Source organism: Rhodnius prolixus, unplaced genomic scaffold (assembly GCF_049639745.1).
Source record: "Rhodnius prolixus isolate KJV_2025 unplaced genomic scaffold, Rpr scaffold_4, whole genome shotgun sequence".
Taxonomy (NCBI): domain Eukaryota; kingdom Metazoa; phylum Arthropoda; class Insecta; order Hemiptera; family Reduviidae; genus Rhodnius; species Rhodnius prolixus.
Window position 1 is genome coordinate 35,307,400 of NW_027411614.1, and position 23,102 is coordinate 35,330,501.

Below are 23,102 nucleotides of genomic sequence, written 5' to 3' on the forward strand. Positions count from 1 at the left end.
ATAAAAAAATATGAGGCTAAAAAATTCATAAACTTTTTTAAAAATTGCTCACACCAACTTACATCAATGATTTTATTTATTTTTATTTTTAAATAAAAATCGTCGGTTTAAGTTCTTTCTTCGGTTAAAGTAATTGTTATTTTATGTAGTAGTCAAACGTTTATAATAATAGGTAATAAATAATCTGGCTTTATCGCAAATAATATAGTTTTCTTCAATTACATTCTCAATCTAGGTGTTCTTCCCACAATGTTGTATATATGTAATATAAAATAAATAAGATATGCATATTTTTAGGACAGCTAATTATTCCAGTATTTTACCATAAGTAAAATTAGGGGAACTAAATTAAATTACAATTGAGAAATGAATAAATAATGTTGAATAATCTACTTGTTATTAACTGTGTGTTATTTGTCCTCACGAATATTTCGGTAAGACGAATTCAAGACTGAAATATTGTTTTAAATCCTCCGTGATTCAAATTTAAACAGTAGCCGACTCTAAATTTGTCTTTTTCTAATTTAACATGCATGTATATGTGACAACTTCAGAATAAAGGGCACATTAAAGAGAAATCAGAAGAATAATTTGGAATAGAGTTAAAATAAAGTACCTATTTATACGAAGATATAATATACATTTTATCACAATTATAACTATTATGAATGAACTGGCCAGCATAAGGGTATGTGACATCTAATAAATTCTTAAAAAATATTAATGAAAATTAATGCGGTAAAATTACTTAAATAATATCAATGAAGTATTAATGAAATGTTGGGTACTTGCTGATTTGTGTACCTTTTGGCGTTTAATCAACCCTTATACTTAACTTTTTAAACTGTAAGTTTTTGTTAAGGAGATTTTTGTACCTTTTGGATAGATTTTCCTTTTTGTCTATTAGCAAAGTTACGTCTGCTTTACAGATTTTTTTAAAATTTGGAATAAGCTATTCTATCATTATAACCTGATAAGGTGTTAAATCGGAACCGTAACTATCACTGGAGAGATCTTTTTAAAGAATGGTTATAGTTGCGGTCCCCAAACCATCCTCAATAACCATTTTTTTGAGAAAGCGTTTTGAATAAAATAGGAAGGTATTTGTAGGTAAATAGCAAAATTAAACTGCGATTTCAGTACTTCCTTTTAAGAGGAGCAAGAAAAATAAACTGCGATTACAGTACTTCTCCCTAAAAGGCAAAGATTTTTAATCGAACGACAATTCATTGATGTAAATCGGTTCACTCATTGATAATTTTAACGATTGCAGTACTTCCTCTTAGTAGGTGTAAGAGCATGATGGCACTTCACAGCCACGTAGAGGAGCTTTAACCACTTATTCGAGCTGAATTTTATCAAAATCGGACTAAGCGTTATAGAAATATTGGTAATAATAGTTTTAGAAAGGGCCTTATTTGGGCGGGGCAAACTCCCCTCCTTATGAGGCACGGTGCCGAGACTTTTAAAGTGCAAATCTGTATAAAATTTCGATTCGAATGACACTTCATTCATAAAAATCGGTTCACGTGTCGATAATTTGAAACGATTGCTATACTTCCCCTTAACAAGTGTAAGAGCTGATCGCCGCTTTAATGTTACGTAGGGGAGCCCTAACCCTGTCATCCTACCAAATTTTATCAAAATCGGGCCAAGATTTACAGAGTAATTAGTAATAATAATTTTGGAGGGGGCCTTACATAAAGGGGGCTAACTCCTCTCCCATTCGATGTACAGCGTCGGGACCCACAAAAGGCACATCTACATAAAATATTGAATCGAATGACACCTCATTCATGAAAATCGGTTCACGCGTTTAGGCGCTACGTTGTTTACAAAAAAGGTAACAACAAGAACAACAACAAGAACAAGAAGAACAAGAACAAGAACATTTTTTGAAAAAGCGGTTTTTGCTCATTTTCGGCAACTTTTTTCTCGAAACCTATTAGATCTGGGTGGTTGCAAAAAAATTACAGTTATGAAGGAGGGTTTGGAGTAAGATTTAAAGAAAATTTGGGAATTTTATCTTTTATAGAAAAAGAGAAAAAAATTGTCAAAGTTGGGTGTTTTTCAACGTTACGCTTTTTCGTGCAGTTTTTGATGGTCAACCCTTATACAACTGTCCTACCGGACAGTTTTAATTTACTTTAAATTTCGGAAGTCAATACAAATTTCAAATTACGTCTTCTTCTCATCGTGCCATTAAAATTTAAACAGACAATTTTTGTTTAGGTGAATTGTTTTGCCATTTCGTCAAGATATGTCTCTGTTTACAATTATGTAGAAGCTAGTGCATTAAATTTGGCGTATGTAACTGTTTCAGAGTTTTATGTATAAAAGTAAAAGTGAAATCATAAAACGCTTAAAAAGAGATTAGCTCTGTGGTTGGAATACTGGACCCTTTCGGAGATCTTAGGTTCAAATCCGACTGCTTTGCCCATAGATTTTCGTAGAAGCTTCTTACTGCTTACTGTCCAGCTAAGGAGACATACATTGCCGAACAAAAGTCTACATACACCACAATATTACGGGAATTTTCAAAATAAAGAATTATTAGAGTGAAAAATGTGATTTAAACATTTGAAACTATTTTTTTTTGGGGGGGGGCGCATCAACAGCTGAGGTTATTGGCGCCCGGAGCTTTTTCCAGTGCACTGCCGGCCTCCGGACAGTGTTCTCTCGTTACAGACAACACTGTCCATCACCGGACAGTGAGCTGTAAGAAGCTCCTAGGAAGAGAAAATCTAAGGGTCAGCTGCTGGAATTTGTAACTATTGTTACTAAATACTTATATGAGGGATGAAAAGACCTCTGCCATCTCCCATTGCATATAAATAAAAAGATCGGAGTTCATACCTGAACAAAAGTCCACATACAGAATTGATAAATTCAATATTGTAATAATACTAATTAAGGTAAATCTTAATATTTACAAATTTATTAGTTTTAGTTGAAACGTGAATATAGGAGGATCTGAGTTAGTTAAGAATTTATTATTAATTAAAATGGTTCACCAAAGAAAGGAAATTCCTGTGTCAAAACGCAGATTAATAGTTAAATTAAATAATCAAGGATTTTCATATTGTTCGGCAGTGTAGTTATCTACAGTTCTCTCGTCATCAATGCCTCACATATTAACGCTTCACAATATACTATAATTTATTTATTCATTTGCAACTGTACAAAATATACATCTAGCAAAAGTGTAGTACAAAGAAACATTTGATTGTGGCACTGAGCCAGGCTCAGTGCCACAACCAGGATGACGGGATGAGAGAAACCAGCCAGCGCTGGAACTCTCTAGGAACTTATTGGGGTATAGGAAGCAATGAGGTCACGTGGCCAGCGCCGTTTTAGACGACGTGGAGGATTGTCAGGATGGGACGATGTGTATGGTGATTGAACCAGAGGATTTGGGTGATCAGAGAGTTTTCTGTGGAAATTTAGGAATCCGGGTGTGGATTAAACTCATTTACATACGGAATATTGAGATCATGATGGAGGGTGCGGTTGGAGACATAAAATGGTGCCTTAACTATTCGGCGGAGGACTTTAGACTGGAAAGATAGGATAGGTTGGATGTTGGACGGTTTTAGCGGAGCCCCACAATTCTGCTCCATATGTCCATATCGGTTGTAATAGTGTTTTGTAAAGTGTAAGTTTGTTTTGTACGTTCATGGAGGATTTCGTTCCAAGGGGTCTCCTTATTAGTCCGTAATGTCTGTTCAGTTCTTGTCTTTTAAGTGTGAGGGTTCCAGGTTAGACGGCTGTCTAGGTAGAGCCCTAGATAACGAATCTGTGTGGAAGTCGGTAGGCCAGTATTGTTAATAGTTAGTGGAGGGCAGGTCTGTCTTCGTAATGTGAATGTCATCTGTATACATTTGGTAGTGTTAAGTTTAATCCTCCATGTTCTGCACCAAGCTTCTATGAGCTCAAGGTATATTAAAAATAAATTTTAAAAAACTTCATATAAAAAAATAAATTATCTAAAAAAGAACGAGAAACAGTAGGAGAAACAGCAATCAATTTTTTTTCAAAAAAGAGAAGTATTTGATTAAGGAAGATTTATTGGACTAAAACTTGCCTACAGGCCACTGCGCGTATCACACAAGAGGTCATCATAGTCACAGTTATGTTAGTTGAGTATTGAGGGGAACCCAGGATATGTTGAGGGTGTTATAGATAAGCCTCGAGAACCTCATCTCTCCATTCTGATGCATAGTATCAGTGGGCCCCAGACTCGATAACATCGAATTTTAATTTGACCACGGTTGCTTTATAATAACTTTTCCCAGCTGTAATCTCTCTAGCCCTAGCCCTACAGTTTGCCACTTGCACATCTGGTCCCGGGATGTCGTTAGGCCAGACTGTTGGAAGTGGTTCCCTTCCTTTTTTTTTAGCCAGAAATAGGAGATTACGGGCATCTGCAGCACCACATGGATAATTTGGATTTTAATATGATGAATTTGTTTACAAGACAGAAGAATGAAGGAATATTTAATAGGAAGTCCCTAATAACTAATTGCATTATGGGTAAAGAAAATTTATAGTTTATTAAAATTTTCATATACTATGTAAATGAACGTCTAAAACTGTTTCGCGTTAAATACTTTTGTACTTTTGAATTATGGGTAAGTAAATTCTTCATTAGAAGATCCTGCGGTACTGCGCCGTCAAATTTCTTCTAGATTTCCTTAAGTTTTAATTAAATTATTCCTTCTAAGCAGATTAAATATTGTTCCTATTCGTAAGCTTTATTAACTAGTAGCAGACCCTACATTATTCGGCGTTTTAGTACAATAAGGAATAAGCAGGGGGTTTTTTCCCCGTCGAAAGCTTGAAATATCAAGATAGGTAGCTAAATATCTAAGAACATCCTTTGGAAATATCTACTTTGTATTTACCAGGACTTATCGCGGATTGCTATGTAAATCTCTGGTTTTTAGCGTTCTTTAAGAAGCATTAAGAACATGCTCAAATTGAATGAATGAAGTTTCTCAACACTATTATTTAATAATATGTTTATTCGCTAATTAAAGTCAAAATGTAATGAAACTGACTTTAAAGTTTATATTATGAAAAAGTTTTATTACTCGTTGTAGAATACAAATTTGTCGAATTCTCTCAAACTAGATTTTATTTTTAAAGAAATTCTTTTATTTAAACTGAAATTTCTTTTAATTCTCTCTTTTATATAGAGCTTTTAATATAAACAATGACCAAAACTAAATTTTTTAAAAAATAAGATTTATTACCAAATTTATTTGCGAACTAGTTTTTCTTAAATTTTTGTCTATACGTATTTCTATTATAATCGATCACCTAGGAAGGCTAAAAAAAATATTATTGTCTTTATTTGTTTAATATATAATATTAATTTAAAAGAAAAAACAAAAATAATTTTTACTATCCAAAAATATCTTTTTAGATTACTACCTGAAAAAATCCTCTCTCATAAATTATCCAATCAAAGAAGATCTACAGAATCCAAAAGACCGTGAGAAAAGTATGTAAGGCAAGCAGTACGTTTCAAAATTTTTACAAAACATTTTTCTATAATTTTACCTAATCTACATTAATTTGGCTTTTGAGGTGTTAGAATACTTACCATACTTTATTTTGTTGTTTCCAGTCTTTACCCTTAATATATTTTTAAATAATTCTTCCCGATTCAGAGTTTCACTTTTAACACTAAACCTACCGACATTTATGCATAACTATTCCTACCATGACCGCACTTTAAAATCACTTAAATTTCTTATTTTAGAATGAAGATAATAATTATTTAACAATGAAAAAGCAAAGTTTCTTTTGTTTAAAAATAAATCTCGTAGATTTTACTCTTTATTGCATCATTTTTTATAATTACAGGCTTCTCGATTGCAAATTTCCCGCATACTTACTTTTTACATTTTAGACAGCATTTTTTAGTCTTATTGCCTTTGCAGTATCTTATTTGGCTATTTTCCGACCATTTGTTCTTGCACTAGTATTTGTCATGCTTTTGCAATGGTAACAAATTTTGCCTTGAAATTTCACTTCCGGTAGTTTTTAATACAAAATCCATGCATTTATCCCGGGGCTAAGTCTAGGATATTGAAAACTATTTGTTGAGGCCATCTCCAAAATTTTCTACGGTTATATTTCTTCCACGAGCTGTATTCATTTCTGCTAATTTCAGAGCGACAAACTCCCCAAGCGGAACTGAAGGTTTCTCTGCTTTCACGTTTTTCCAAAAATGGAAAGCCTTTTATTGCATCGAACGCTAGCCAAGATTTGATACCAAATTTATCCGGTTTATTTGGCATGTACCGAGTAAATCTGCATCTTGACTTTGGTGGGAACAAACGTCCTTGGAAGAGATATATGCTCTTGGTTAGAACAGTTTTGACTGTTCTCAACGAATTTGTTCCAAAATTTAGAAATCAAAGCAAATTTATCGGTTTGTAAACGATTATTTCTTTGATCCAATCGAATAAACCTCGAAAATTTCCGTCTATACATCTCTGCTCACAATGTTTGAGAAGAATGCTCGTCCCTATTATTGTTTTGTTGAAAAATCGTACATTTTTCGCCTCATATGCACCACATGCAAACAATAATCCGATAAATGCATTATCAAATTGAGTTTTCGAGAGAATTCTGTTACAAAAATAAATAAATAAATAAAATAAAATATTAAATCATAAGTAAATAAAAAGAAAATATTCAGCCGGTCAAATGACCGGTCGCGGTAGTTAAGAGGGACTACAATTTTTTCTCAAAAATCAAATATTAGGAAAAGAAGTGAATATTATAAAAACAATTGTATAAGTAAAATTGTGTAAGGAAAAGTCGTGAAGTTTAATGGCGGTATGATGACGCTGTAATTAGAAAATTTAAATCAAATTTAAAAAACAGTCAATTGACCGGTCGTGGTAGGTTTAGTGTTAAAAATAATCTTTAAAGATCGACATAGCCAAGGTTTTGGAATTGCTTTAAATTGCTGCGTACACTAAAAATAACAATTCAGTTTTAAAATATTGGTAATTGTAAGTTTACGAAATGTCCTTTAATTTGTATAAGTAAAGGGTTACTTTAAGAAGGTTAACTATTTAAATAATTATCTTTTAATCTAAAATTAAGTTCTCTACAAAGAAGGAACAAGAATAATTTTAATTTTTTTATATCAATGATTTAAAGAGAAATATATGCACATAAGTAGGCAATATGACGGAATCCTTTTTGCAAGTATGAAGGCAAGGACATGCCTTAGTTCGAAAATTTTATTAAATTGTCATTTCCTCTAATTGGCAAAGAGGAAGGATGTTTTGCGAGTCGTTTTTCTTTAAAGTCTAGACAATTTCATGTTGGAATCAAATATATCTAGCGAAATTAGAGCAGAGTGAGATTTGAAAAACTAGTTTATTTCTAAACATATTCTATCCCAGTGTTTTATTATTAGATCATTATATAAATTCTAAGTGAAAATTGCATATGGTGTTTAATAGAACCCGGATTCTCGGAGGAAAGCGAAGATATCTAGATTATGACGCCCCTAGCTGGATACATTGTGGCCAATGCTGTAATCTAACTGGTAACCTCGACCCTAATCCAACTGGTAAAGCTCCCTTTGCCACGAACTGTTAGACATTAACTATAAATTATTGTATACTAAGTTGACCAGACTGTTGCGGTATGATAGTTCGAGCATACATCGTTTATTTAGAGCAGATGCAGGAAGAGTAGAAGGGATGTGTTTAGTGGAGATTTTAGTGTCTTGTTATTGCTGCAGTCGGAAATCCTTTACTAACATTCTCTGTGACTAAACGACCTCTTTAACCTTCAACTAGTTGATGCTGCAATCTCTTATGGTTTTCCTGTATCTCACATAACTTTATTTACTATTCGTCTGATATACTTCATGCTTATATAATACTACTCGAATTGGCCGCGCAAAAAATCTTCAGCCATTTATTGTATTCTTACTTATCTAATAAAGTAACAAAATAAAACCATGGTTTCTTAAAGATTTTTAAAATAACTAATTCGATATTACACCAGTAAATATTGCTTACCTAAAAATAGTACCCTGATATTGAATAGCCTAAATTCAACTTCATTAAATTGAGGTAAATAGTTGTTGATCCTTGATTTGAACTAGGACTTTTTTTAATACGCTACAAGTATGATTTGTCAAATAAATTCTTGCATCATTACAACATTTTGATTTTGAAAAGAAAGATCCGCAGTTCTCTACACAGTATACACATCAGACATACCTGCACAACCCTCCACACGACTCTGTACAAATGCAGATGACACAGCCATACTAGCTACAAGCTACATCCTTCATCAGCTTCATACAAGTTGCAGACACACTTACATAAAATAGAATCCTGGGCCAAGAAGTGGAGGATTAAAATGAACCCACAGAAATGCCAGTATGCCACGTTTACCCTCCTGTCCACCTGTCCTCTTCAACAGCAATCCTCTTCCTTGTACACATCTGGTGCGCTACCTTGGGCTCTTTATAGACAAAAAAACTCACGTGGAACCCACATACTAGACTTAAAAGACCAAACAAGCAAAACTTCTTTACAAACTACTTGGACGACGCTCCAAATTGCCCATAGAACTCAAACATTTAATATACAATACTATCCTCAAATCTATGTGGACTTACCAAACCTACAAACATACAGATTCTACGGACATTCTAATCAAAACTACTCCGACAGATAGTTGACGCTCCTTTCTACGTGACTAACCTCACTCTTCACAACGACCTCTAGATCCCATTCCTAAATCACCTCGTCAAGACAAAATATCAAAAGTTCCATACTGCTCTCTCTACTTGCTCTAATCCTCTCGCCTCTTGCCTCCTCTGACATTCCTAACAATCCTCCTCTCGGACTAATGGTCCCGCGACTTCTGAAGACCGAAACATCATTATTTTCCTGTAGAGAGTGCTACCGCTGGGTAGTTTCTCTCCTTCCTGCTCTTGCCGCTCCAGTTCATCATATTTACTTCCTGTTTCTTATTTATGCAGATTGTAAATTACTCAAAAAAAAAATTCCTTAGTGTAACATCTTCCCCAAGACCCAGTTTAGGGGCATGGTTCAAACCCATAGTGGGGATAGAAAAGCAAGAAGGCTGCAGGCAGTGAATTGAGGAAAAATAGGAAATTTCATGTTCCTGCAGATCTATAGTTCAAAAGGCCCTTCTTAAACATTGTAAACTAGTTCACTTCGGGATTACAGGCCGACAGTGCTGCTAGAACTGCTGTTACTGTTCCTTATCGGGATGCTCCAGCAATATTGGAATTCACTGCTCTTTTAAAAGAAAAGAAGAAATTTAGTCAAAAATAGCTTGTACACTGACAATAAGTTAAGACAAATTTAAAACAAAAAACAGATGGTAATTTTCTTTCCAACTAAAACGTCAAAAAGGAGGTGAAAAGTGAACCGCCTCCGAATTGGAGAAAGAACGCGAGGAAATTTTCATGATACCGGAACCCTCCAACAACTTGCCAAAATTGCGGTGTCACGCTTACCATCAAAGTATCACTTTTACTGCCTGCTTATCTTAAGACTCACTTAGGACTTCATGGGGACTTCCCTACAACATGACTGAACTTCTCCTACAGGATAACTCTAACCACATTTGGATACATAAAGTCACATCGAATTTATATCTGATTTCCCTAAAACCACTAACATTTACAATTTGATTTAGCAGACAAACATACCTACTCTACACAGTTCAAACAACATAAATTTGAGGCAATTTGACCCTGGTGTTAAACTATTCCACAACTATAGCTCTAATTGCTATCATCATCCTACATTTCTGTGATTCGCATATTCATTATTCGATTCGCTCGGTAATAATATTTAGGTAAATGTTAGTATTATTCATTACATTTATGTTCAATATGTTTACCTTGCTTTAGTGTAGTTATTTATCTATTCATTTATAGTTTAAGCTCTCAAAACTCTACCTATTCCCCCTTTATATTAGCTAATTTACAAAACAAAGAGTCTAACATTAGATTATCAATCAAAAGCCAACGGATTCAAACAATCTGAGATGTTGGCTTCCTGTAGTGAGTAACATGTGAGCACTAACTATCCAGAAAAACGAAATTGCCCGGCCTTGTTTAAGGAAATCTAAACCTTAATGCATCTTTAATCGAGAAGGTTTTAAATAATAATTTCATATTCGATCTGGTATTCCGTTCGGAGAATTGCGGCCATCATTATTTTCTGCAATTTTGTTCTTTTTGGTCCTCATACTTAACGTTAGAATTTTTGTGGCGCCTGAATAACAGCGTACATAAAAAAACTCCAATGAATTATGGGAAGCATTCCATTGGACCTAGTAACTATTACGGAAAAATAAACTATTTAATAGATGTCACTGCTTTTAAAGAACTGTACATATTTTTTCCAAAAACCATTTTGGAAAAAGTACATACGATGATATTCAATGAAAATTATTAGAGTTAGAAGATCAACAGAATTTCAAACTGACGATTGAAATCAGGTGACAGGGATTAGGTTTTTATGTATTTCACGGATTAAAGATGTCAGCAGCTTTAGTTATTTTTTTTTTTATTTTTTTGCAGTAGAAGTTTGAAAAAACAAAAGTTACTTTTAATTGATGGATTAACAGATTGGGGAATTCGCCTAGGCTTCTGTTGTTGTTTTTTGTGGGAAACGACTTGGTAAAGCCGAAAACAATCGTCATTAATGACGTACAAAATATTGGAAAGACAGTGATGTGAAATAATTAGGGGATTTATATTCGTTTTCATTGTTATTTTCTCAATTTACTCGTATTTATTAGGATAAAATTTAGTAGAAGGAGAGCGTTAATTTAAATTGTTCACATAATTTTAAAAAATATTACAGATTTTATTTTTGAGCAGCAGCAACGAGTGGATGAAATGTTTTGAACATAGGATTACTTTGGGTTTATTTTCATCTAGTCTTATTGCTTATGTGTATGAAGGAAATCCACAATTTGTTGGAATATTTTAAGTTCATTTTTTATTCATTTATTGGCTATTCACAATCTACAAATAGTAAAATGCAATCAGTGAATATGGTTCGAGAATTCTTCCTGACTGGATCAGCTTGAAGAGAGAAGCTGCCCATCGGCAACACTCTCGCTGGAGTTTCTTACATTACTAGAGCTGGTCACGAGGCCAACAGCGTTTCAATCGTCGTGGAGGACGATCTGGAATCGTTGTGGAGGCAAGATATTGAATAAGAGGATTTGAGCAGAAAGGAAGAGAATCAAAGAATTATCTGTATTTAGATTTGGATTCGCCAGTTACATATGAGATCTTGAGGTCGTTATGGAGAGTAAAGTCAGGGACATAAAATGGAGCATCTGTTATCTGATAAAAGGGTTTTTGGATTGAAAGGTCTGTTATCTTTTGTGAATTTGAACGTTTGGTTAAACCCCACAGTTCAAGTCCGTAAGTCCCAGATCAGTTTGAGAACGCTGTTGTGAATTAGTCGTTTATGTTCCAGTGGTAGTTTTGATTGTCTGCTAATTAGTCGTAATAGTAATTTGTTCTGTCGGTTAAGTTCAAGTCTTTTTAGTGTAGTGTGCTAGTTCTACGTTAGTCTTTTGTCGATGTACATCCCAAGGTAGCGAACATTATATGTTAGCATTTTTTTTTTTTTAATTGAAGGCGTTATTTCTGTTGAACATTAATTTAGTTGTGGTCACTAATTTCCTTCAGGGCACCCAGACAGTCCCAAACCAGCCTTGAATTGACCTGGTAGGAACTAATAGCCCGTAGAGTAGCCTGGAGAAAATCACGACCTTAGAATTAATAATTCCTCTCCCAACAATCTCGGTAGCACAGTAATTGCAGCTAGCTCAGCCTGAAAATCTGTAGCTAGTTTCCCTAGGCTAACCGAAAAGCTACATTTCGGCTTCACCCCGTACACTCCCGCTCCCATACCCTCCTCTGTCTTGGAGCCATCCGTGTACCTTATACTGTGATAATTCAAGGTATTCAGTATTACTTAGATTACAAATCAAGTGCATTTATTTGTGCCTCTTCTTCCAGTTTCTTGTTGCACTTACTACTTCATGCAATACATAATTAACTGCATAATTTATCACTTAAATAATATTTTTTGGCATAAAAAAAATTTTTGTTGATAAAAGAAATGATTTATTATCATTAAATAGTTGTAATGGCGTCTGCGTGCCCATTATCTCGATTTAAAGGAAATTTAATGTACACATATGGTATTACGTACACATATAAAACGTTGTTGATATAACACAGAAATAATGTGCGTGGCCGTATTGTAGGATAGTTGGTTGCAAGAGTATATAACGTATGTAGGAAGATTTTGACTGAGATAAGCAGGGGGGTTGAGAGAAATTGTTCAACCTTCTAATAATAACATGTTAACATGAGACTGGCACGCGATATGCGGCCGGCAACAATAGTCTCGACTACACAATCTTACAAACATTTACATTTAATTACATTGCTAAAATGCCTTGCATTAATAAATAATTTGCTTACCTACGGAAATAATCTTATAAATAGATTGTTCTTAATTTATTTGAATGCTTTAATAAATATGTTTAATATTTTTGAATCAAATTGTCCATGTATTTTAGAGGGTAAGGCAAAACAAAGACTTGCGGATGCTGCTTATTATTTCTTACTCTACTTCTTTAAGAAGGTATTTTAATCGAGTAGGCCCTCTTGAGTAGAGCGATTTTTTGGTTCAGTTTTTAAAATTTATCAAAAATGGCGTCAAAGATTTTCTTTAAAGGATGCTTAATTAAAGCACAAGAAGTTGAGTTTTCTTCTACAGTGACGTATCAATATAATCTATAGATAATCATATATTAAAGAATAAAAAGGATTCAAAAAGTAATTCAAATTCCTAAGGTGAGAACCAGTGACTGAAAGATAGTGCGACTAGATTGAATCAATTAAGATTCTTATGATTTTGCTTAAATATGGAATAATTATTCCGTATGAATAGTTCTACAAATTGTTACTTGAAACCAATATTGCTAGAAAAGTGCATTTCTAGAGCGGCACTTATCCATCCACACCATCTCATCTTTGGCAGACTTGCTACTTGTCGGTATCGTTATTGTTAGCTTTGAGAAGGGAACTGGCTAAGAAGTTGTGGAAAGGATTGATGTAGTATTGACAGTTAGTTGGTAGACTAGTTAAGTGCTGTTTTATTAAGTTTTGAAGTCACCTGTGTTAATTAAACAATATTCATTTTTTACGATTTAGAGCTCAACGGATGAAACTTTCAACTGGTTTTTTGAAAATCCAAGTTTTCCTGCAATTACATTGTCCTGTACAAAATTGAATCTGGTTAAATTATTTGGAACTACACCTATCCTGTTTTGAATTCGGAAATTCTAAGATAAATTGCTTTACTTCATAGTATTTCTAAATACAGTATTTGATTGTTTTATGGAAAAAATGGCTTTCGAAAGTTAATATATTCAACCTGTTTTGAGTTTTAAATATAGCCAAAAAAGGTTGATTTAGTGCTTGCCAAACATTTTTAAATAAGTATTGGGACATCTAAATACATTTAAAACAGGAATAAACTGAATCTACATTCTTTAATTGACGCATCTCAAGAATTTTCATTGTGTACTCTTTCTTCAAACATATGTGTCATCAGCACGAATCAGCCGCACAGATCTTAGACCGAGTAGAGAAACTGTGCTCACCACATTAGGAGTTGTTTTTGTGAAGCCTTACCTTCACATCAATCGGTGATATGATAAATCTTTTTGCCTCTCGACAAAGTAAAAATCAATGGACAGAATGAATATTGGATTTGTGTTGCCTTTTATCTATTGTAGATCCAGAATAAATCCAAAATCTGGTTACTAAAAGAGGCTGGAACATGCTCAGAGCCTGGTAAAAGGCAAAGTTCGTAATGATGGTCCATTGGATACTATTCTACCCACTAGAAGGAAAATCATCCATCTTAGGATCGTAAAACGTTCTCAATTAATTGGCATTAGCAATATTAAACTCAAACCTATAATAAAATCTTTAAAGTTAATTGAAAATTGGCTAAATTGAAAGTTTCTTTAATATTACTTAATTAAATTGGAATCTTTGCAAAATTACCAAAATTGCTTGGTTTTCCTATTTTACGAGAGTGGTTAGCAATGTTGCAAAATTAATTTTTTTATTCATTAACATTACATAACCTCCTAGGATGATTGCTGTTTAAGCTTTCCGACGTGGCGAACTAACGGCTTCCATCACTGGATGGTCGATGTTCACTCCACTCACGCCTCTTGGCGCACATGCATGTGCGCGTGTATGTATGTAAATGGATATTATATGCGTGCATAAGTACTGGCACCATTTCTTTATCCTAATCTCTTTCGCTTGTTGTATCTATTACAGTTGTAAAATTTAAAAAAAATACATTGCATAACAATGTCTACCTCTCAATCTGTAGGTTTTTTTTGCAAAAGTAATTTTGTAAATATGAATCGCTCCAAAGCACAGGAAGGTTAGTTTATGGATGGGGAAAATGGTTAGCATACCATAGACAAGATATTGAATAGGTTTGGCTACATCCTCCATATACCTAGATGTAATAATGTTCTTTTAATAATACGTTTTAAACAGAGATAGCTCTACTGAACGCAAATCTTCACTTCTTTTATTATCCTTTTCATTTTAAACTCAATCTTTGAACTGCTTGCTTTCTTTTGTTTAATCATCTGCGTGGAATTGTTTGGGGTAGCGGGTAAGTTCGGACTGGTATAAATCAGATACAGCTACTTAATATAGTAAAACATTAGCGACTGTCTCCCTCTTCACGACACTTAATTTGGTAGTTATACGCGAAGCCCCGTCAAAAATAGGCTATGCCTTAACTAACTTTACTTTTTACTTAACCTTCTACCCACCACAGATCAATGTGAAAGTAGTGTTGCCGAAGTGGAAGTCGAATAATTAATATTCTAACGATTTCTTTAAAATTCTTATTAGTAATAAAGTGAAAGTTGGAAATAGAATTTCATAACACAAACAAAACTATTGGTGCTTTCATGTACTAAGTATCATGAGGCCAGTAAATAATTAATAACCATTTGTCAGCGCTCAAGTTGCATGCAAACCTTCTTGAAATAATTTAGCCCACAAACTCTGAATTTATTATAACCCACACGGTATTACTGTACTAGTTAAAACATCATATCGATAACCGCCTTGTTAGAAGTATTTCCTTGCATTTTATGTGTTTACTTGCTTATTGATTATTGTTTTTTCTTTGCAGTAAAACCAGATTCGGTGGTCATCAGTAAAGAAGATGATACAGAATTAAAAAATGGTACAATCCTTGGGCCGCTCACTGAAGGAGATGAAGTTCTATTAACTTGTAAGGCTGTGGGAGGCAAACCTGTGCCCAGAGTAGAATGGTGGAATGGTACAAGTCCATTATTGGGTAAGTAATTATTTTTCTTTGTATTATACAACAGTTTTCCTCATAATGTTGTACAGAAATATCAGAAAAATAAGTCGAAAGTAATTTGAAAATTGGAATTAACGTATTAAGTTGAAATAATTCCATTTAAAGTCTAATTGTCGAAAGATGTGAGATGTTGAATGCATTGAAAAAAAAAATCAGGAAAAATCATTTACCTGAATAAAGTGATCTAAAGAAAACCTATCCTGAAAAAAACATGTTTCCCAATTCTCTCGACGCTCCATCCACATCCTGAAGCAATTTAATAGTTCCCGTCACCAATTAAGACCCGGCAACTTCTAGTATCCTCTCTTATTTCCCCCCCATTTCGACTATGGTTGCTCAGTGTATGGCCGGTTCTTTCTGGTGATATTGAAGTTTATGCTCAAGCGCCTCTCATGAACTGCTTCATAAGATTTATTTTCAGCATTCCCAGAGACACTCGCATTTTACGATGAGTTGAAGTGGCTGTTTCCTGTCTATCTCCGCCAGTAGTTTTTGGCTTCATTCTTTTTCCAAGTTATCCAATCTCAAAGAGACCATCTTATATTTTCCAACTCTTCAAGTTCAAATCCTCGATCCATTCTCACAATTCTAGATCTCATTCTTCTGATCTCTATATTCCCTCACACCGTACTTCATCCTTTGACAAATCTTTCTTAATTCGCGCTACCTCACTCTGGAACTCCTTGACATCGTCTGTCCACCATGCTCCTACCCTTTCCATCTTTAAATCCCTTCTGTTCAATTATCTCCTTTTTACTCAGCTTCCACCGAAATAATAATTGAATGCATTTATTTCCTTAATTTTAATTCTTATTTTTGTAAATACTTGCTTATTTTTTGTTTATAAATATTTAAAATACAGGCCGAACCAATGGGGCCTCCAACTGTTCATGTTTTTATTCTTAGGGGACAATAGTCCCAGGATAATAAATTTATTTTCTACTTCTTAAAGAAGTGAATGTGATTTTACAATTATTCTTAACATAATCTGTTAGCAATCGTATTGAATAATTGGATTTTTAATAACCTTTATTTTTTACTTTCCGTTATTCTGGTTGTAAGAGAATAATTTGAGAACGTTAGTAATTTCCATTTTGAACATTCACCAGAAAAATCCTGTTTTGAAGACTCTGATTCCGAAAAAGTGGTTATTCACAAATTTATCTGTGTATATTCAACTTAAAAATGGAAAATCGTAAGTTCAAATTTGATATTTTAAATTCATGCTACCGCCAGAAAACGTTCCAATAAATGCAGCCAACCTCAAGTTCAGCTGAATTAATTTTTCATTTGTTTTTCACAAAAACGGCTACATTGATTTTCTTCTATGTATGGCCATTGCCATGTAGATCTATGACTTTTCCAATGTTACATATAGCAGTTCTAATGGACACGGGGATCCAATAAGACGGGCAGCCTCATTTCCGGTTTAATGTTGAATTGAAATGAAAATCAAGTTCTAAATTTGTCTTGAACTTCCACCTAATTGAATATATTTTGTGTTTAACGATTTTTTTCCCCACTCAAAATAGAGTTAAGATAATTTTGTTACTTAAGTTGAAATAAGAGATACTATTAATTGAAAATGGAGGTTTGCAAGAAAGTGTTGAGATGAATGAATGCTTTTTCTCACCAGACATCTATATAATATGCCCTAATTTTTCCATCTTTATAAAAGATAAATAAATTTAAAAAAAAGAAAAAGTTTTTCAAAAAATTGTAATCGCTCTATGGCAGCGTGGTGTTTTTGAACATTTTAAATAAAATATAAGTATAAGGTTTTTTGGGACTTTTTATTTGTAGGTAGGAGATGGGCAAACATTCACATCAGATTGGCAGCTCTATCTCAGTCCTACCTCATATTGACATCACATATCTCATTTCAAACCTTCCAACATCGTACAGCCTCTAGATCTTGCCCATAAAACAAACATCTGCTTGCGTACCAGCTGTTTCGCCGGGCTCTCTCGATTTTATCAACTTTATATTACACCTTTTATACAGTCTCTTACCATTGTAAGAGCTGAAATTGAATTTCGATGGGTGTGTTTTTTTTTTAATGGATATTATTGATTGTATCCCGGACTGTTATTATTATTTTTGTTTAAGGTTTGTTAACATTTGTATTTATAAATCATATGAATATGACGTGAGAGGGTGGTATCAGTTGTAGTTGTTATATGGTTTAGTTCGTTCATTTTTTAGTACAATCTACTGCTTTAAAGTTTTTCTATAAACATACATTTACTGTCCTAATATTTTTAATAAAACCCAAAATACAGCTGTTTTGTGTCCATCAAGTAAAGAAGATGAAATATGAAGTATGTGAATTGGCTTGATTTCGTGAACGGCGGCCATCCCAAGATGACAGTCGTATCATGTACGTTCTTAAGGCGTTACGTTGTCGTAGGCTTCTGTCTTTCTGGAAAGATGATGTCAGGAATTTCAGTTGGTCGCACGGCCAGCGAGGGTTCGTGGGAAGAGTTGAGATTGAATGGGCTTAGATAAGTGGATTTGAATGGAGGAATATAGTTTGGAATGAAATTTTTAGGTAACGAAATTTGACTTTGGCTTTCGAATTTTTAAGTCAGGGAATTTTTTAAATCATTATGTATGGTTAGTTGAGGTTTGATATATAAAAGGGAGCTTTGACAATGTTCATAGGATTTTGGATAAGGATTGAATACGATTGAGGTTTGTGCATTTGGCAGTCCCGAATAGTTCTAGTCCATAAGTCTACGTTGGAGCTAACACGAGTGTTGTAGGCGTTTGTTTTACAAAGTGAATTCAGAGAGTTGTCTAAAGGTATGTCCACACTTGAATATAAAGTCGAGCGATTGTCTATAGACATATATGGGGTTTGTCTACAGACATGTATCCAGAGTATGTATATGTATAGACAGTATAGAGACTTTGTCGTGTGTACACACTTGAATGCCTTGTTCTTCATTAGTTGCTAAATATGACTGACCTTGTTGGGATCGCTGCTTGCGCAGTTATAATTTTGGATAATGAAGAAAAGCGGAAGAGGAGACGTTGGTGGAGGCGTGAAATTTTTGCAGAGGGACCTCGTTTCGGTTGCAATTTACTTTTAGCCCTAAAAATAGAAGACAGCATGGGTTTCCGAAACTTTACCCGTTTGACCCTAAGTGATTTCGAAGAATTACTCCAGCATTTAGGCAGAACGATTGAGAAAAGAGAAAGCAGTTGTGTCGAAACCATTCCACCATTTCTGAGGTTGAGACAAATGTTCTGCGATTTCGTTCCAAAAACGTGTGTCTTTAGACATGAATTTGTAATGCTCGATTGTATCTAGACATTGGCTATATACAGAAATCGCTCGACCTTGTATCGCAAGTGTGGACAAGGCATAATAGTTTCTTCTACAATCTACATCTGTGATTCAGTTCAGTTCGTTTGAGTCTTGTATTAGGGTTCCATCTCAATCGTTTGTCCTAGCTAGCAGACTTGAGGAACTGCTGGGAGGGAAGTTTGATTGTAATATATGGCGGGAAAGGATTTTACGGTTTAAGGTGAAACCAATATGCTTGTTGATTGATCATTAATTCTCCAGTTCCGGAGCAGGGAGTTCCAGGACGTTAATAGATGTTAAACTTAGTTTAATTTCGCTATACACTTTACCTATTAAGTAATTTAAAATTTTCCTCTTATTAAAATCTGTTTAATTACGCTCTAAAGCGAAATCTCTCTACGAACCAGCCCTTTTATTCAGTAGAAGATTCCATTAAATTTAATACGCTATAGTGCTCGTCCCTTTTGATCTTCCAAAACATTTACGTACTCTCTCTTCATGAAAGGGTTGAAGTTATATATTAGTTTTTGCCGGTTTTACATTCAATTTATGCTCTTCACCTGAAGTTTCTAGCTCTCCACTGCCTGTAAAATATTTTCTAGTCACGATTATTATTTTTATATATATATATTTCACACTTGCTACACTTTATACTTGATTTGTTCTGCTGATGTCATCATATAGTGTAAGGGAAATCAAGTTTTGATAGAAGTAGAGTGACATTTTGAAAGCTTACTCATTTTATTTATTCTTCAAATCACACATGAATTGCATTTCCATCTTTATTTTACTGTCAGTAATTTATTTCTTTTTTACCAGAAGTCACTTCGTACAATTACCATTTTATCAAATATGTGCTCTGCAACACTGATTTCTAACACTCGTTTTTTTCTATGTATTCAACTATTTTATCTTTCATTTAAAAGATAAATTCATTTAAATTTCCCATTGTTTTCTCTCATTCCAATCATCTAATCCAATTACATCTATTTAGGCAGTTTGTTAAGGTCTCAGTGGTTAGTGTTAGACTACTCGTAATGCTCCACAAACCTATTTTGGATAACCTAATTACCTTCTAAAGAATTTCGAGTCCAAATTGTACAGAATTAGGAATTAATTTATTCCTCAAACTTTGAATCTAACAGTTCAACATTAAGTTAATGAACATTAATAAATTAATAAGATATTTCCTATTTATAAAAAGATAGTACTATATAATTAAGGAATTCAAATAAAATTTGGATAAAATTAAGATACGAACTTATTTCTGCCATGTTGCCATCATTTGGAAACCCAGAAAGCTGAGTAATATCAACGAGAAGGGGTTGAACCTGAAAGACAGGAGATTGTTGTGCCGCCATTGTTGCTAGAATGGTGTCATTACTGGAGGAACAAGTACTTAGCCGAGAAAGTGAACACAAATGATAACTGCTGCTTACATTTGTATCTTAACAACCGTCGTTTCTTTCTATTATCTTTGTATTGTATTCTTGTCTGTACACTTCTTTCAAAACCATTTTCAATTATCTTGTTGCCAACACATTTGCCCTATTTTTAGGCTGCCCTATTATAACATTCATCTGTTTTAGTTGTACCTTAATGTTTCATATAATCAGTTAGAGAAGAATGAAATTGCTGGTAGGTAGTATATCTAAAAGTTCAAGTTGCTCTCGGAAAAGTATTTTTCTTAATCACACTTGAAAACGGTTTCTGTTTCAAAGTAATTTCGGCAAAAGTGAGCTTTTATAGTTTTTTCAGAAATCCTTAGTTTATAATAGTGTAAGAATCTTCGCAAGTCTGAATTATTGTACTCGTATAACTAAGCTGCACAGATAATTAAAATTTGTGTTTATTTCTCCATAATATATGATTTAAGTTAGTGAGCTACCTCTCTTTAACCCAATCAGTGGCTAGAGAGTATTTGCTCTTCAGGAAGTATAGATGGCTTAGGATTTCTCCTATCTGTGTTGGAGGACGGCGCATCCTTAATATCCAAAGACATTTTACTGGTATTCAGCAGTAATTTAGGTACGTTGCTTCCGAATTTCTCAGTCTCTTAGAAGATAACAGCTCTACTCTTAAGAAAAAAGTTAATCATCCTGCAATTGTCATCCTGATTGTTCAGAAAAATTGCAGGCAGAGCTTTTCAGTTGATGTTTTCTTTTCGCTATCTTCCTCTGGTACTTGCATCCTAAAAATGCTTGAAGTTTTTGACTTCAAATTCTCTAAAAGAGTCTACCCTTTTAATCTTGCTGTTACTATTCTAAAATGGCAGAAATGACTTCTAGTGTAGTAAGTAAATTCTATGAAGGATATTAAATTCAAATTTGTTCTTTTCAAATAAAATGAAATACTTCTTTGAAGAAATGAGAAATCCTTGGTCCTTTGCTGCTCTACTCCAATATATGCTCCATCTACATCATTTTCAGTATCTCTCTAACAGCCGTCTGAAGATCACTGCAAAAAATGTAAAGTTTCCAATAAGTAACTACAAAAAGCGAACGCCTGACATCCCACTTTTGCTCTTTATATCTGCCGCTTCTATCTACATACGCCCATTCCATCATTTCTTATTTGCAATTCCCCCTCTCACTCATTCACCATCTGGAGAATCATCTGGGTGAAATGTATTGTAAACGATTTCCAATTCCCTAGTAAGCAAACAGCACGCAAATAAGGCACACTTCCGTTAACCCTCTTTGCTATATATTACACCTACTTCCTAAACTTGCCTAAATTCTCACTCTGTTACTTAAATGTGATGAATTAAAATTGGACGTTACTTCTTGTTCAATATTTATGGAGAAGTAAATATTGTACTCTCAATTTCCAATAACTTTTCTTTTAGAAGTTAATTTATGTAAGCAGATTTATGTTACTTTTGATTATAATTAGAGCGGGTCAACATTTGAAGTATGTGGCATTCATTGCAATGACTAGAACTAACAGAGCACTAATTGTTCTTGGTCTTTCGTTACTTTTATTTGATAGTAGCCATAAAAAACCTTATTTTATAATAAGTGCTTTTACTTAGCCCACAATCTCTCTTGTTAGAGTTACAATCTTTAAAATGCCTGATTTTTTTTACTCAAGATTTTGCAAGTAGGAATTTGTCGAGAAAAAAAAATCCGGTACCGACTTATACTTATACTCGTACTTCGCAGTAATAATGCAACTCTCAGATTTTGTAAGGTAGGTAGGTACCTGTCGCCTCTGGGTATAGGCTTACTTTTCATTGTTGTCATTTCGAGTTTTTCTTACAAGGTCACCCTGAGATGGGTGGAGATGTTTCTTTAAATATTTCATTGGAGCAGCTTGTGAACTACACTTTTTAGAACCATAGTTCATTGCTGCACTGTGATTGGAACAAGTTTGGAAGATATATTCTGCCATTTTGGTGGCATTCCATTCTTTATTCTGCTAAGAAATCGGGTTAAGCCTCTTACTTTTAGTCTATCTTTTCATTACAATTTAAACTTTTCCCAGTTATTATTCGAATTTGAATAGTTCTTGTTTCATGCAGTAGAAGTTATTGTAAGTGCAGTAAGGAAATGCTTTTAGTGCTTTCATTGAATATTCTTGACGTAAACTGAAGCGATTGCAGGTGTTACTTGAAACTGCATATCAGTGCATTATCTACAGCAAAGGTTCTCTTATTTCGTTTACCGCCCACTTTGAGAATCAATTATTTTCTAGCGCCACCTACAATTTTTAACTTTACCACATCTTAAAAATCACAATCGCAATCATTACTTTAATTTAATTATAGCGTGCCATATGGGTCTTATCCTGTTTCTGAGTTCAAACTTACATTTTAGATGAGACTGTTCTAATGAGACCAATAAAACGCAACTTTATAAATAATATAATATATTCAAATTAAAACAAACTTTTTTTTTTTTTTTTTTTTTTTTTTTTTTTTTTTTTTTTTATCTTTTATTTGAAATTTACACCTGCACTCGTACAGTACAATAAGTAAATATGCTGGGCGAACAATAAAAATGGCAAAACAAACATTTAAATTTAAATTTTAAGACTAATCTAATGCGAAGGATGAATCTGATGATTTTTAACAAGTTTATTGATATCAGGCTGGAATTTACTCAAAAACAGCCAGCCGTAAGTTCAGTAACATGCAGACGATTTCTCTTTCTAGTTAGCAGCGTTACCACAGCATTAAAACCACGTTCACAAGAATATAACGATGGGAATGCTATCAAAAAATCGTTGAACAATCGACCACAATCCAGGATACACTGGCGAGATTGGCTTTTACAGCCAAAATTAAGGCA

At 33.8% G+C, this 23,102-nt stretch overlaps 1 protein-coding gene across 2 annotated transcripts in view; it reads left to right on the top strand.

The window, feature by feature from the left end:
• The window catches only part of nrm (neuromusculin), a 380,564-nt gene that overhangs the window by 155,911 nt on the left and 201,551 nt on the right, over nt 1–23,102 (top strand). For both annotated transcript variants that reach the window (XR_012459736.1, XM_074132269.1), the window contains exon 4: nt 15,303–15,470. Coding sequence is in view for 1 of the 2 variants with exons in the window: in XM_074132269.1 (XP_073988370.1) it covers nt 15,303–15,470 (168 nt within the window). In the remaining variant the exon portion in view is untranslated. The remainder of the gene's footprint in view (nt 1–15,302; nt 15,471–23,102) is intronic.